This window comes from Corythoichthys intestinalis, chromosome 2 (assembly GCF_030265065.1).
Source record: "Corythoichthys intestinalis isolate RoL2023-P3 chromosome 2, ASM3026506v1, whole genome shotgun sequence".
NCBI lineage: Eukaryota > Metazoa > Chordata > Actinopteri > Syngnathiformes > Syngnathidae > Corythoichthys > Corythoichthys intestinalis.
Window position 1 is genome coordinate 67,495,589 of NC_080396.1, and position 17,739 is coordinate 67,513,327.

The 17,739-nt window shown below is 40.5% G+C and overlaps 1 protein-coding gene across 2 annotated transcripts in view; it reads right to left on the reverse strand.

Moving 5' to 3' along the window:
- Positions 1–17,739, reverse strand: part of LOC130909820 (uncharacterized) — an 82,248-nt gene that overhangs the window by 37,837 nt on the left and 26,672 nt on the right. For both annotated transcript variants that reach the window (XM_057826698.1, XM_057826709.1), the window contains exons 2-6: positions 8,142–8,199; positions 6,999–8,049; positions 6,679–6,910; positions 6,215–6,484; positions 5,935–6,115 (exon numbers count right to left, since the gene is read on the reverse strand). In XM_057826698.1, coding sequence (XP_057682681.1) covers positions 5,935–6,115; positions 6,215–6,484; positions 6,679–6,910; positions 6,999–8,049; positions 8,142–8,163 — 1,756 coding nt within the window. In that variant the 5' untranslated portion in view covers positions 8,164–8,199. The remainder of the gene's footprint in view (positions 1–5,934; positions 6,116–6,214; positions 6,485–6,678; positions 6,911–6,998; positions 8,050–8,141; positions 8,200–17,739) is intronic.

Below are 17,739 nucleotides of genomic sequence, written 5' to 3' on the forward strand. Positions count from 1 at the left end.
TGAGTAATGTACTATCATGAGTGAGTAAGCAGCAGTAGCAAGAAAAAGTGACAACTGGTAATGTGTACATAGTGTTCAAAGTATTTTTAAAGCATGATTTCAAGGCAACAATACCTGCCTTGTACATTGCCAGAGTGTCCTGTAGATATGCAGTCTGATAAGCATAATGAGAATAAACACTAAATACAAAATATGTAAAACCAAATAATTTTTGGCTCCCAACTTTGTGAACTGTTTGAACACTAAAGAAATGTTTCCCCGAGATTGAATAGAAATAGAACTGGTCACTGACAATTCAGGAACAAAGTTTCCCTTCAAAGCTGGAAATGACACCTGGGCTGGGTGAGCTTGCCCCGATAAGGTGCTGCCGGACCAACCACCTGCGCTGCAGCTCTGGTAGGCAGCTTCCCCAGCCTCAGCACGCTTCGAGCCTCGACAGCAATAGCTCACCAGTCATCGCAGATGCTTTCCAGGGCTTCCTCAAATCACACTGGCACTTTTTGTTTTCTTAGGAGTCATATTGCGGGTAAATTCCAAGCAAAAATGATCCCACAAAGTTATATATATGTTATCTGTAAGGCAGTAAATGACCAATGTTCTGTTCTTTGCTGTGTAAGCAAAAGGGGAACTGAAGGTTCTGCATGGACACCACGACTGTGAACGAAAGCATTCTTTGTTGATTGAAGCAAGTTTCTGAAATGTTTGTTCCCAAATCCATTTGTTTGTGTTAATGGGCATGCATGAACAGAGTTGCAACTGCAATGTTTTAAAAAAGTGTAGTAGTATGCTTCTCTAGAGTGGCGCTCATGTTTAACCATTTGTACAACTGAATCATTTTCAGGGTCAGTTGATTGGCAAAATGTTGCCAACCTTTACAGTGTTTTTGCAAGTTCATGTTCTCTTGTATCAGTACAATTGCTTTTAGAACTGTGTTCCTCAATTGCAGTAAAATGTCACTAATGAAGTAGGCTGCATTCACACTGCAGGTTGAATCAAATGTGTTTGCCCACCTGCAGAGGTGGGTAGAGTAGTTACTTTAAAATATTACTAAAGTAAAATTAGTCATCTAAAAAATGTACTCAAGTACAAGTAAAAAAGTATTTGGTGAAAAGAATACTCAAGTAATGAGTAATGTTGTGAGTAACTACTTTTTAAACTTTTTTTAAAACAATTTTTTCAAAGCCATCTATATGAACTGTTATTATTATACTGTACTCTAACCTATTACTCAACCACATTAAGCCAAAGAAATACAACAACAAAAAAAGTCACTGAATTCCGGCGAGAGAAAAACAATCTACAGAAATAAAGCATTATTAATCCAACGAGCATTTTCCGTGGTCAAACAGTACCAAATAAAAACTGGGCGAGAGCGATTTTGAGTCATGTTGACGGCAGTGCTCTCTGTCAAACACTTACATTTTTTACAGTGTTTTAAAGACGCCACGTGATTGGACAGTATGATTAGTCCAATGGAGTCATGTGATTATTGTTGCGATCTCTCATTAGTGAAATTGGCAGAGGCACTGTTGGCATATCTGCCAAAAAAAAAAAACAAAAGATGTGAAATCTAATATGTAGAATAAAGTCGAAAAATGTAACGAATAGTGTAGCTCAAAGTAGTAAGTAGTAAGTATGAATAGCGTTTCCTCTTTACAAATCAAAAAAGTATGGCTTGGCTAATGGCTAAAACGTACTCTTAGAATGACATTTTTCTAAAAAATTTACTCAAGTAAATGTAACAGAGTAAATGTAACGTGTTAGTACCCACTTCTGCCCTTATGTGCTATGTATGATTTTTTTTTTTCATCCTATGTGAACAGTCAAATTCTGATTTCAAATATGACCTTGGCTCTATCATATGTTGATATAAATTGGATACCTTATAAACGTCTGTGCAGTGACTGCGACAAAACCAACAGACGCAAACAAGTAAAGGCAAATGCGTTTACCTCCTCCTACCACAAGTGAAGCTATCAGGTTAAGAAAATGTTGGCATACAATCCTAAAAATAGCCACAAAAGTGTGACAGTGCAGACCTCCGGGAGTGATCATATTTACTTCCGTAAACACTGTGACACATGAAGGTGTGCATGCGTGTCACAACATGGATGAGTTCCGTTCACCTACAAATTGTATTTGTTTTTGCGATTTGAACAGCTACACACACAAAATCTGAAATAAAAAATTCCAAATTGGCCATCAGACCGTGTGGTGTGAACGTAGCACGTTATTTTGTAAGAGTGGTAATTCAAATGTAACCGCATTTTGTGCTTACGTGCACAGGGAAAATGCAATTATAGCATAGTACACCTGTGAAATTGTTGGTTTGTTTAACTTTTTTCTTTAAAGCTGTAAAGGACAAAAAAGAAGACCTCCATGATCACTGATGTGTATGTAAAAGGGTCAATGTGTGGCTCTGTAGAAGAGAGTTTTGTGCTTCCTGATGGTGACGATAATGTGCTGCATAACTGCAATTCATTTACCATTTGTGATCAGTTATCAAACAGAAGAATTCTAAACTAGTAATTGCAATTGATTTTACAAATTTTACGACTCATTGAATCAGTACGTGTGCTTTGTCAAAGCAAGGCCCCAGACAAAAATTTTACTTAGAGCACAGAGAACAGGATCCTGAAATTTTAGGTGTAAAAGTAGAATACTCAGGAGCAATGTAAAGTGACTAGCTAAAGCCTCTTTCACAAACATATACCGGTAAATTCTGTGTAAGGTGAAGCAGGATTTAATCGCGTCATTGCTTTCCCGCATGCCAGGAATGATGCGGGTTGGACACTTTCACAGACTTGTCCCATGTTGCCCATTGGCGCTCTCTGTGCGGGGAGGTCTCCTGGCACAATTTTATAACCCAGAGTTTAAGTCATTTTTGGTTGGCATCAGCTGTCACGATGTTGGTCAAATCGTGATAGAGCCGGTTGTGGGAGCTTTGCCGACGTCGTAACTGCAGCCAATTCAGGCTGCAGGCATCAATACTGTATGTAAGCCCATGCGATCCAAGGAAGGGTGCCGAGGTATTAACTTGCCGGGTGCCATTCGACACCTTGTACTCTCGAATTTTGTGCATTTGCTAGCTTGTTTGTCTGCCGCCCTTGTTTAGAATTCCCCCTAGGTTATGCTTGTATTTGAGTGTGAAAGAGTGAAATTTTTTTAAACAATAATAAATAAAGAACAATATTTTTTCATCAAAATATGTGAGAGTGTAAATGAGACTTAGGGCGCTTTCACACTAGCACTGTTTGGTTCTTTTCAAACGGATCAGTTTTTTCAAAGATAGTCTTCTTCGTTTTGTAAATGTGATCTCACATCCAAACAATCTATTTCGGATCAAACAAACGAACTCTGGTCCGCTTTAAGCCCACCCTGCTTCCCTTGTGAATGCAAGCGGAGAAGCGTGCGCTTTTGCTACTTTACGTGCAGCATCACAGCGTGGAGCTGTGATGCTCCAAGCTGTGACGCTACACGCAACGCATCCTTGGAAGCAGAAGTACAAAATCAACAATGGCAAGAGGACAGATGACTAACCATGGCCAAATGTTATTGGGCTGCCCTCAGCAGTTGCATTTGATACACAGAACTGTGTTTTAAAGCCTAATTCATGCTTCTGCGTTGCGGTGACTGCATAGCTCACCGCAACGGCGTAGACCCTACGTCGTCAACGAGCATTCGAAGTTCTGCATCAAGGGAACGCGTCGCTCTGTAATTCATCGCCAAGCCACCAGAGGGGTGTGGTGTTGTGTCTGTACTGTTTTGGGGGACTCTTGTTGGATTCCTTTAGTTTTCTTCCGGTTAGACAACAATGGCAACGGTTATGGAACGTTTCATTGTGGATCTTCAGCTCATTTACATTGAACAACAAATGTTGGTCATACAGATGTTGAGGCGTAGGCGACGCAGAAGACTGTTGTGGGGGTGGTCTGTCCGACCACTAAACCAGTCGAAGTTGAGAACTGGTGAATTTACAACACTGGTTTGCCCACTGTGTCTCGATGCGGAAATGCACTTTTGCATGTTAACAGACCAGTTTGATGACCTACTTCGCCATATACAGCCTTTGCTATTGCACCAGAAAACGCACAGCATGCCTGTTGATGCCGCACAGAGACTGGCAGTCCCATTACGAATTCTAGCCTCGTTTGGAAGCCAGCAAGCTGTGGCGGCTAGCTTCAAACTGGTGTCGAGCACTGCGTCCAGCGTTTTGTCCGAGGTCTGCAAAGCATTGTGGACAGCCCTCCAAGCCCGATTTTTTGCCGTGTAAACTGTCTGTTGTCGAAAATTAAACATCAAAACAAATCTTTGGACACCAAACCTGTGCTTTATTCTTCATATACTTGAAGTGTAAATGTAAGTCCCAGCAAACATACAGTATGTACAAAATAAATGGTAAAGTGCACCAACCAAAAATAAGATATAAAGTGATAAAAAGCTGGCAATTTCTGGCCGGCAGGGTCACCGCTTCGTGTGGCCATTCGCTTCCGAACACGCAAATACTTGTCTCGGAGGTTCTTCCATTTTTTATGCATTCGCTGACCTCCAGCCCAGTATTTTCAGCGATATCCTTCCACGAAATGCTTGGTGGTCTTACTTGCGGACCTCTTCGATGACACTCTCGTTGGCTTTGTCCAAATTTTGTGTGTAGCGCAAGTATGTTTGTAAATGGCCATGATTTCATGTTGAACCGGAAACAACGTTCTGAGTGGACCAATCACAGTGCGGTGACATGATGCGTAGTCATGATTTTGTGGAGATGCATGTCAGGCTACGGCGGAGGGTCGTAAATCGGGTCTGCACTGACGGCGTAAGTCCGCCGTCACCGCTACGCAGAAGCATAAATCCCCCTTAATGTGGCGGTTGTGTTTTGCATGCTGTTCCTGAATGCACCGTGTGAGAGTGAGAGGGTAGCGGAAGAGTGGTGCGGGATACTTTCACGTTGTCATGCCCCACTGTTGGATGTGTTGCCGACGGCGAACAGCAGCCGTGTTTTGTTGCACAAGTTCCAAATTAAAGATTAAAAACCTGACGAAGCTGGCGACTTCCTTGTCATTACAGTGTTAAAGGAAACAAATACTTGCACAAGAGGTTCCATTTTTCAGTTATGTTTTCCCTTTTTCCGGCAGGGATGGGGTAGGGGCAGTTCGGTTGGCACTGTGTGAATGCCGAACCTTTTAAACAAGTCATTTGCAAGTGTAGTTGCGATGCAGCTCTCCAGCCGAACCCTGGTCCTCTTGGTCTAATGTAAAAGTGCCCTTACTTGCACTGCCTCTAATTTTAGGGATAAAACCCCTTTTAGGTTTAGCCTGAAGTAGTAGTCCCAGTGGGGACAAAAACAAAGTATCAAAACAAAATTTTGGATAACAGCTAAATATTCCTCTCTGATGGTGATTACATGTCAAACCATCACCTTGATGTTTGGTGACAGTTTGCTGTGGCTAAAATTAAGTCCTTTTTTTCTTTGGCCTGGGATGACCATGGAAAAGAAAAAAAAAATTTAACACACGTAGTCTTCATGTGGTACCTACATTAAAAGATGAATTGCTTGTATTTAAATGTTTTGAGTGCATGTTTGTTCTGCGAAAACCTTCAAGCTTAAGGGAATCTTTTAGAGGGCCGATCAATCACTTATCTGTATGAGTGTTATGACTTTTTCCTTTTCCAGTTACACAAGACTGGTTTGTATTAATTTCTTCTCAAATGCAAACGTATCCGTCAAAAAAAATTAAGATTGTTACCATGGACTATAGAATTGACAAATAACTGCAATATACTTACCTAGTGCCGAACCCCCATCATGTATTCGTGATTCCAAATAGATGTATGTATTATTTGTGTGCATGATTGTGTTACTTGTGTAAAAAGGAAGGAAACCTAAAGCCAAAGGGGGCATGAGTTCGAAAAGGATGAGTAGTGAATGGTACATACACGCTGTGTAAAACTTAGGTGATGGTTGCGGAGTGGCCTGAACTTCTGTGACAGTGGGGTCACGGGCTACAGTAGCTGTAGCTTCTGTCTGTGCCCCAGCAGTTTCCATCAGTTCCTCTTCTTTGAACGATTCTGCAGCTTTTGCTGCTAACTTCGCCGACGCCCTACTAGAGCTTTGACCCTGAGAAGAAGATGTTTTAACTTATCAAATATTTATCTTGATTAGCACTTGATTAGACACCACATTTTCAGATCATTATGTTTAAAATGACTTCATTACCTTTGCAGTAGGTGTGGCTTTTCTCTGAACTTGACTTCTATGATTTTGTACCCTTGGGTCAGAGAGGGACTTCATAGTGACAGCAGCGTGCTGAATAATGCAATCAGTGCCACAATAAACAGAGTCCTGTAATGCTGGCTTGGAACATCCTGGTCCAATACACAGAGGACCGGAACAATCTGTCACCATTTCCCCTTCAATGTCAGGTACAGACTCTGACTCTATTGTCGGAACCTCCTCTATGTCATTCGCCTTCAACTCTGCAGTATTCTGCAATCAGATTTGCAATTTAAAACCAGAACTTAATCCGTCAGTTTCAAACATCACAACGATTACATGACTTGTCTAAGATACAAATTCAAAGTTTTTGAGGAATTAGGATACTGCCATCGTATGTAGCGACAGGAAAAACGATAATTGGGATTAGGGAAGCGGACGAACCACGATCTAAATAAAATCCTAACCTTCAGGAAATCCAACTCCGGTTTATCTTTCGGTTGTTCACCAGAAAGACTGAGGGACAAGCTCACAGGAGAAATTTCTGGCTCTGCCTGGGAGTTACACTCAGATTGGAGTTGGCTCATCTGCTTTGCAGTGCAAGGATAGCAGGTGTACTCTTTACAGCCTTCTGCCTCACTGACACCAACACAGTCGCCATGAAAATATTCCTGGCAACTGTGGCAGGAGACCACAAACCTAGAGAGGGAACCAAACGACACATCATAAGTTAAATTTGGTGAAAAAGCAGCAACTCTGCCCAGTAGAGATTTTAACCAAAAGTTACCTATTGTTGTATTTTTGCTGGCAGATGCTGCACATAGCATTCAGGTCATGAGCCTTGGAGTGTGATGAACCTGAATTTTCCATTATATTCATAATGGCGCTATTCCCTTGCTTGCCCTCGTCCTCATCTGCATCATCATACTGCCCTAGAGTTGGGTCAATATTCTGATCTACTTCTGTGTCTGCAATAATAAAGTCTGAGCTCGTCTGTTGAACAGAACGCAATGTAGGATCAGTGTCTGTATCTGATGTGTTAACAAGTATCACATCACTATCATTATAATCCGTCATGATGGTCTCAACCTCCACTGCCTTAGCCCTTCCTCTGCCCCTTCCTTTCCCTTTACCCCTACCTCTACCTCTCCCTCTGCCTTTAGCCTTTCCTCTTCCACCCTTGCCGCCCTGCTTGGCTTTAGAATTCAACTTCGCTTTGATTTGCATCAAAGACATATCATCACAATCCTCTTCTGTACTTGAGATAATAACTACATCCTCTACATCCATTTTCGCCTCTGTTTCAGCAGTAACACAAACATCCAAAGCAGGCCTTAAGGGTTCCGACACTTTTGTGTCATCTGTAGTATGTGGAAGAGGGACCTCTGTGGCGTCGTCAAGTCCCAAATTATCAGGAACTGCCAAAGCTTGACACATTTCCGTTGACAAATCCTCATCCCCACCAAGAAGCGTGAAAGCTGTGTGAAAAGCAGACCCAACATCCTGCCACATGTTTAGATCAAGACACCCTCCTGCAGATGCTAAAGGTGGCTTTGTCTCTTCAGTTATAGGGGAGGATGGGGCAGACCACTCAAGAGCTTCTATAGTAGTACAAGTTTCCTGAGATTGGGCATCGATGTCGTCTTTCGAGGCTAGTGTTGTGCATGTTTGACGACGGCCTCTGACTCTCCGAAGAGGTGGGGGGCTGAGGTTTAAGTCTCCAACTTCTTCCAAGAACTCGCGTTGAGCTATAGTTGATCGCCTGAAACCCCAGGACTTTCTAATCTGGGACAATCCCGGTTTATCATTCGAAGTTTCTGATTTACTCTGTTGCTTCTCTACAGAAATAAAACACCCATAAACAGAGGTTAATGATCTCATTCAAATTTGGAACGGTCTGTGCACTGAATACAGTTTAAAACTTGTTTACCTGAGGCCACAATATTCTCCATTGGTTCCACACTGACATCCACAGGAAGGAATCAATGCTGTCCAAAAAAATATATATTTATCAACACAGAAGCAGTATATTGGGACACAGGACACTCACATTATGGGTATGAGATTTTGAAAACAGTCTATAGAGTTTGAAGCGTTTCAGATATGCAGTACACGTCTACTGTTTACACATATATAAATTCTAAAGAAATGTGGCATGCACATGCTTATACAGATGTATAGATGAATACTGTACGTCTATATACATGTGTGTACAGATGTATATGTCTATACAACCCCTAGCAAAAAGTATGGATTCACCATTCTCTGACGAGCACTCAGACATTTTATTATGTAGCACAAACTCATAAAAAGCTTGAAAAAAATAATGAATTACTTCAAAAGTGCAACTCTTTAGCATTCAGAAACACTAAAGGAAATGAATAAAAACATTACGGTGGTCAGTAAATGTTACTTTTATAGAGCAAGAGCAGGGAAATATATATATATATGAAATCACTCCTTTCTGAGGAAAAAAAAATATGGAATCATGAGAAACAACAAAGAAATACCAATCCAAACACATCTCTAGTATTTAGTATCACCACCTCTGGCTTTTATGACAGCTTGCAGTCTCTGAGGCATGCACTTGGTATTTTTCATCAATTTGCTGAGTGCTAGTCCGAGACTGGTGATTCCATACTTTTTGCAAGGGGTTGTATAGATGTATAAAGAATCTAGTTTGATCATTAAAAAAATAAATAAATAAAAACAGTACAGTGGAGAAAAATGCCAGTAAAAGCCACTATTTCCAGGAAGTGGCCACCCTTATTGTGGGCAGACATTTTAACAATGCCAGTGTTATTTTAGCCAATTAAATGCAAGCATCCCACATTGCCTGCCCTTCGTGACAATAGCAACATTGTCCCATGCCCCTGTTTTGAATCTTTGAACCCTTTGTCCATTATCTACCATATATACAGGAAATGCAAGATTATGATTTCCACACTTCTGCAATTGGTAAATGTACATCTCGCATTACGAGCAAATTCACAACAATTTAATAGATTTTAACACTATCCTGTAATGTAAAAGCAATGATTAACTTTATTCTGTAAATTCTATATCCTAACAAGGGAAAGCCATAATTGTATAATGACATGGTGTTCACCAGCAAAGTGTTATATTTGGGTGAAACTTATGCCATGTATGAGAAAATTGTCTCATGTTTTTGAGCAGTATTTGACTGAAATACAGCTGCAACAAAGAACTGATATATATATATTTTTAAATCAATAATTGAAAGCACTGGCAATGAATTCTAATATCGAGTCACTGTGTCGCCTGATTAATATGGTGTTAACATCCACCTGTGCTCCCCTTGTTGGTAAATGGTGTTATATAGCGCTTTTCCACCTTTCAAGGCGCTCAAAGCTTTACACTATCTCGCCATCCACCTACTGGTGACGCAGCACCAGGAGCAACGTGGGGTTCAGTGTCTTGCTCAAGGACACTTAGACAAGTTCATCAGGGCGGAGAATTGAACCCACAACTTCAGGGTTGGGGGACAACTACTCTACCACTGAGCCATGCCGCCCCATGTTGTGAGCCTTGTATTATCTTAGTCCAGCTGTGCCAGTCTTCACCTCTTAGAGGTAGTGCGGTGCACACATGAAGATAACACACCTACTGTAGTTAATAGTAAGCCTGAACGATATATCGTTTAAACATCGCCATCGCGATGTGTGCGTGCGCGATAGTACCATCGCAAGGACGTGCGATAGTTTTTATTTTTTTAATCAACATACACCCTGCTTTCTGCTCTGGTAGAGCCTCACACCCTCCCTCTCCCAGCTCTTTGAACCTAGCAGTCACTGCAGCACTTGCTTATTAAAGTTAACGATGCTGGTATCTTTGATCTTGCCAAAGAAGCGGACATCACAGCGCAGCAGCTGTCAATCATCGCTTAACTTGTTAAACAGTTTCTGCAAGGAAGCCGCTTTGGAATGAATGTGTGTGTGCGTGGAGACGTTTGAGACATATAGATTAAATGCCAGAAGTGATCATGAGTTTGTAATTTCTACATGTCCACCAAGAGTCACAGCTAAGGTAGATAAACAGAAGTAATTAATAAAGCCAAGCATTTTTCTACTACAGTACTTTATTCTTGTTAAAAAATGATTTGGTTGGACAGTTATGTTTAAAACTGATCATAATTATTACATTTGAAGTGCTTAAAACCATTTATTAATATATGTATATATAAATATATATACACACACATATATATACACACACACATATACACACACACACACACACACACACACACACATATATATACACACACTCATTATGAGTCATCCAAAGTCTTACCAAACAGCTATTCAAGTCATCTAGTGAAAATTTCTTTAAAAAAAAATTTTTTTTTTTTTTAATATCGCAATATAATATCGCAAACCCCAAAAAAATCGCAGCAATAGTTTTTTCAAATATCGTTCAGGCCTAGTTAATAGAGTTGCGATGGAATTGTATTAGTGCAGTGTTCCTACATGGCCTCTTTGAGGGGGTGTGGTGCACGCATACAGATGCACACGATTAAAGGGGAAGCTCCGAATTTTTGACAAAATTTTCGAGTCAGCACAGGTTTAATTAGTTGGTAGAGTTAGTTTCAACAAATCCCGTGCAGTTTGTTAGTTGCAGGGCTCCGGATTGGCTAAGCTAGTGCAAGTCAATGGTGTTTGCTAGCATGCCAATAAAAATCAATATATGCACACATGACCATCACTGATGAGCCATGCAATCAATAGTGTTGGCTATGATTGCAGGATAAATCAATTAAAACTTACCATTGCAAGTCAATAATTGTAGTATGAACAACAACTTTTGTAATCCAATAGCTTTGCAGGGAACACCCTGTCTAGGCAAGCAGAGTGGAGTGATATCACATCGTTTTTTCACCACTAATTATTTTTTGGTAGGAACGAAGGGAACTCCTCATCCCCAAAATGAATCACCCTAACGCACTGTACTCTGACATGGCTTCGTTTGAACAGTTAGATCTGTTAATGTCGTTTTTTATTGGCATGCTAGCAAGCACCACAGACTTGTGCTAGCTTAGCCACTCTGGAGCCCTACAATGAACAAATAACTAACAAACTGCACGGACTTTGTTGAAACCAGCTCCATCGAATTAATAATTATACCCCCGATACCTCGAAAATTAGGCCTAATGTCAATTTTTTTAACTTCCCCTTTAAAAAAGAATGTTCCAATGGAAATGCTTAAATGACTTTTTTTTTTTCAGAAAAAGAGAAGAATTTATCCCCTTGAATATTATGTTTGTGTATATTGTGATTGGTTTATAAGTAGCCTGACTACAGCACTACTGCTGTGTCAGTTGGGGTGTTGCATTAGTTTTGCATCACTAGCGAGGCCACTAGTGTTGTGGTCAAGATCACACTAATCAAAACCAAGACAAGACTATGACAAGAACCAAAACGGAGAAATGCCAAGACCGTGACCAAGTAAGACTGGGCGATTTTTAGAACTCAAAAGTTAAATCCATTTAATTTTGGTGTTTTTCCTTAAATATCACAATGTAATTGAAGTGCTTTTCTGGACAGAAAATCCTGAGTAAGCCACGCAGGCCAGTTAGAGAGTGAGACAAGATCAAGACGTTGAAAATGTTGTGTTGCATCGTTGCACGAGTATTGGTACCTATACAAAACAAAAGATTTTAGCCAACAAAAATGATTCGTGTCCCCATTTTTAGGGACCGGTATTTAGGGGACACACAGGAAAAGTCTGACAAAAGACATTGCTGCTCTTGCGTTATTGGGCTTCTTAAACTCATTGAAACAAAATGGAAGCGGTGTTGTCGGCAAATTATGGCATGCCAATAAATAAACGATACAAATCTACGAACTGATCCAACATAGTCAAATAAATCCAAAACACAGATCATTGTTTCAAAACACCGATGCTGCCAAAACAATGGCACACCAAACTGCCGTAATTCATTTCTTTCGGCAGGACTATTTTTTTAGATGCGTAATACCACCCCAATAAAGAGGAGTGTTCTGGTCACTCGTTCTCACGCTGCATTCAAGGAAGGTGGGAAGTCGAACTTATTCCGCTAGGAGGGTACCAGTTGCAATCTTAAAGTGAATGTAAACAGCAAAGATGGCTGATCGCCACAAGTTTTAATTTTGGCCTACAAAAGACATTTTGACCTCCTGCAAACCTGACTTCTCAGAAACGATCAAATAGTGGAGGCGTACTAATGATATTTTTCCAGATCAGAGGTTGGAAACTGACTTCCCACCTTCCTCGAGTTAACTGACGGCCGGCAACATGGCGAAATTATCATTCAGAGGCTGTGGAAACAGACAGAAGAAACAGGCAAAAGAGTTTCCACAAATCCCCTATAAGGAAAGAACAAAAATATCAACTTGTCACTTGCTGCTGGCTACGACATAAAAAAATCAGCGGTGAAAAAAAAAAAACGATGTGGTATCACTCCGCCCTCCTCCTCTTCAGAGCTTCTGGATTACAAATGTTGCTGTTCATACTGCAATTACTGACATGCAATGGTATGTTTTAATAACCATAGCCAACACTATTGATTGCATGGGTCATCGATGATTTTCAGGTGTGCATATGTTGTTTTTTATTGGCTTGCTATAATGGTGCCATTGACTTGCGCTAGCTTAGCCACTCCAGAGCCCTGAAACTAACAAATAACTTGCAAACTTGTTTGAACAGATCCAGACTTTTATGATGCAAAACAATCTTTTTAACTCATTTCAGTCTGGAATTCGGCCCCAACACAGCACCGAGACCGTGCTTATCAAAGTCCTAAATGATATTCGTCGGAATACCGATGCAGGCAAATCATCTGTTCTGCTACTATTGGATCTCAGCGCCGCATTTGACACGGTTGATCACAACATACTACTCAGCAGATTGGAACAGTGGGTAGGGCTTACTGAAACTATTCTTCAGTGGTTCACATCCTATTTACATGATAGGGATTTCTTTGTGTCAATCGGAAACTATCTGTCAGAACGAACCAAATTCACGTGTGGAGTCCCTCAAGGGTCAATTCTTGGACCACTCTTATTTAACATCTATATGCTTCCGTTAGCTCAGATAATGGAACAGTATGACATCTCATATCACGCCTATGCAGATGACACAAAACTGTACATTTCTGTGTCCCCACATGATTATAGTCCCTTAGTCTCCCTGAGTAAATGCATTCATCAAATCAATGAATGGATGTGCCAGAATTTTCTCCAGTTAAATGTGGAGAAGACAGAGGTGATCATTTTTGGGCCAAAAAAGGAAAGGTCAAAGATAAGCAGCCAACTTAGCACAATGTCACTTACAGCTACAAATCAAGTCAGAAACCTTGGCGTAATTATTGACTCAGACCTAAAATTTGATAGCCATCTAAAGTCCGTCACTAAATCCGCTTATTACCATCTAAAAAATATAACCAGAATTAAGGGGCTTCTGACTCAACAAGACATGGAAAAACTTATGCATGCATTCATTTTCAGCAGATTGGACTACTGCAGCGGTATATTTACAGGTCTTGATAAAAAATCAGTCAGGAAGCTGCAGCTAGTACAGAATGCTGCAGCCAGAGTCCTCACAAATACAAGGAAGCTGGACCACATTACACCGGTTTTGAAATCGCTACACTGGCTTCCAGTGAGTCAAAGGATAGACTATAAAATACTACTGCTCGTCTACAAAACACTTAATGGCCTTGGACCAAAATACATGCTTGACTTGTTAGATTCCTATGAGACATCTAGACCCCTAAGGTCGTCTGGAACCGGTCTTCTCCATGTTCCAAGAACAAGAACCAAGCAGGGTGAGGCAGCATTTAGTTATTATGCCCCTCACCTCTGGAACAAGTTACCCGAACGTCTGAAGTATGCTCAAACTGTTAGCTCCTTTAAATCAGTGCTAAAAACGCTTTTGTTTAGCACTGCATATCCATAACTGTCTATATAATTCAATCTATCTGCTTTCTATTCCTCTTGTGCTCATCTCCATTGCTGATTTCAATTATTATCAGTAGTAGTAGTTTTTGTTTTATTTTTATTTATTTATTTTTATTCTGTGATTAAATGCGATCTTTTGTCTTGGTTTTTACGTTGTGTTGATTTAAATATGATTTTTATGGTCTTCATGTGATGTAAAGCACTTTGAATTGCCTTGTGTTGAATTGTGCTATATAAATAAATTTGCCTTGCCTTTCCTTGCAAACGAAACTGAATTTGTTGAAATCCACTCCACCAATTTACTAAGCCCCAGCTACAGTGCCCTCCATAATTATTGGCACCCCTGGTTAAGATGTGTTTTTTTAGCTTCTAATATATATATTTTTTTAATTCAAATAATATGAGACCTTAATGGGAAAAAAAAGAGAACTAGGCCTGCAAGCAGGACTGAACGGGCCCTCGCAATCTAGCGCAACTCGGACGTCACGCAACTCGGACTGTGTGCAGGTCAGGGCGGTGGGAGATCCTCCTCTCTAATCATCTCATTAGAACCTAACATGCTCGAAAGTCGCCTATTTACATTCCCACACCCAAGAGATAAAAACCCCTATTGGAGAGAGTACTACAAAAAAGGAGCCACTACTGAGCTGTGCAGCCAAGCCCTTATTCAAAACCAAAATTAATCTTCTAACTGGGCCAATTCGACCAAGTGTGCCAACTATTGTGGCTCTATAAGCTCCCTGAGTCTCTGAAAAAAAATATTTCCTTTAAATGCCGAACAAAGGGTCGTCACGGCAACAGACAGAGACACGTGGACATGGGCCGTAAAAAAGTATTTTAATAGGTCTTGAAACAACAATGACCAACATGAAAAGAACTGGACATGTTTTGGAAAAACGAGTGACTTTCTATCGCCACTAGTTGGCGCTGTAGGGTTGATGCAAATGACCCCTACAAGGCCCTTCAGGGTATGACTCTCAACAAGCACGGGAAGTTTGGCGCAGATATCTTGTATATCTGCCGAGTTATGACTGTTCAAAGTTTTTGGAGAGAAAAATTGTTGACAGTCATTTTCACTTTCCTGTTTGGACCCCTCCGCTTCAACGAAACTTCAATATTTTTCATCAGGCACCTGAAGACAGGTCTTAAGGTTTCCCTTATGCAGGTTTGAGGTAGATTGATTTTTTCCCTTTAGAGGAGGAGTGTGTCCCGTAAAAAAGGGCATTTCCTGTTCCCACTAGGAGGCGCCAGGCACAAATGGTAAATTTTCAATTCAGTCCTGCTCAGGCTGGTATACCTCACACACATGCCAGATTTAAAATAGATTGAACGTTGTATGAGGGAGTTATCAGTCATTTTCCGAATTCGGTGTTTTGGCGAAAAAATGGAAGAATTTGGCGCCCCGCCCAGGTCAGGCCCGTGAATGAAAACACACCATTTTTATAACTTAAGATTTCATATGCCTCATGAACAGTCTCACCAATTTTGAGAATGATCAAACTAATTCCCTAGGTGCCAAGGTGTAAAATGTGCACACTGTAAATCGATAAAAAGTTCACATTCAATCCAAATTACCCGATTTCCTGTAGGATTTGGAATGTGTGTGCAAGAGACTTTTTGGAGCAGTTTTGCACAAAGTTTTGACTCTCCAAATTTCATCACTCTATGTTAGAAAAACCTAAATGGAGAGGCCTTTTTGAAAATTTCAAGGGGGCGCCACTGAGCCATTTTGTTAAATTGTTTCGTAACGTTGCAAGATTATCGAACGTTATCCAAAGCCGCATGTATGTGCAAATTTTGGTGAGTTTTTATGCATATTCAAGCCTCCAAATGTAAACTCTTACTGTGAACCCATGAAAATTTCACATTCGATCCAAAATACCCGATTTCCTGTTGGATTTGGAATATGGGTGCAAGAGACTTTTTGGAGCAGTTTTGCATAAGGTATCTACTCCCCAAATTTCCTTGCTCTATGTTGAAAAAACCCAATAGGAAAGGCCTTTTTTAAAACTTCTTTCTGTCGCCACTAGTTGGCACTGTAGAGGTGATGCAAATGACCCCTACAAGAACCTTCAGGGTATGACTCTCAACAAACACGGAAAGTTTGGCGCAGATATGTTGCATATCTGCCGAGTTATGACTGTTCAAAATTTTTGGCGAGACAAATTGTTGACGGTCATTTTCACTTCCAGTTTGGACCTCTCCGCTTCAACGAAACCTCAATATTTTTCATCAGGGACCTGAACACATGTCTTGAGGCTCCCCTGAAACAGGTTTGAGGTCAATAGATTTTTTTCCCTTGGAGGAGGAGCCTGTCTCGTAAAGAAGGCCATTTCCTGTTCCCACTAGGGGGCGCCAGGCCTAATGGGTAATATTTCAATGCAGTCGTGTTCAGGCTGGGATATCTCATATACATGCTAGAAATGAAAAAGATTGAACGTTGTATCACGGAGTTTTTAATCATTTTCTGAATTTGGTATTTTGCCCAAAATTGGCCGACTTTGGGACCACGCCCAGGTCAGACCCTTGAGTGAAAACTCACCATTTTGAAAACTTAAGATCTCATATGTCTCCTGAATAGTCTGACCAATTTTGAAGACGATCCAACTATTTTCTTCAGCGACAAGGTCTCAAATGTAAATCGATAAAATTTCACATTTGATCCAAAATTTCCGGCTTCCTGTTGGGTTTGGAATATGGGTGCAAGAGACTTTTTGGAGCAGTTTTGCACAATGTATCGACTCGCCAAATTTCATCATTCTACGTTGAAAAAACCTAATAGGAAAGGCCTTTTTGAAAATTTCAAGGGGGCGCCACTGAGCGATTTTGTTAAATTTTTTTGTAGATTATCAAAATTTACGCAAAGTTGCATGTATGTGCAAATTTTGGTGAGTTTTCGTGCATGTTCAGGCCTCCAAACGTAAACTCCAACTGTGAACCGAAAAAATTTCACATTTGATCCAAAATATCCGATTTCCTGTCGGATTTGGAATATGGGTGCAAGAGGCTTTTTTGAACAGTTAGGCATAAGGTATCTACTCCCCAAATTTCATTGCTCTACGTTGAAAACCTGAGAGGAGAGGCCTTTTTGAAAATTTTAAGGGTCAAGGGGGCGCCACTGAGCAATTTTTTGAAATTTTTTCAAAACGACGCAAGATTATCAAATTTTACGCGAATCTGCACGTATGTGCAAATTTTGGTGACTTTTCGTGCATGTTCAGGCCTCCAAATTGGCCATTTTCATTTGCCATGAAAAAAGAAGAATAATAATAATAATCCTTTGCATTACAATAGGGCCTTCGCACGCCTAGTGCTCGGGCCCTAAAAATCCAACCTTCAATACAAGTGCATTTATTCAGTGGGGGAAAATTCCCACATAAAGAAATAATTATTTGACATCAAATAATGTGTGTCACAATTATTAGCACCCCTGGTGTTAATACTTTGTACAACCCCCTTTTGCCAACAAAACAGCATCTAATCTTCTCCTATAATATTTCACAAGATGGGAAAAGACAGAAAGAGGGATCTTCAGCCATTCCTCTTCCCAGAATCTCTCTAAATTAGGGA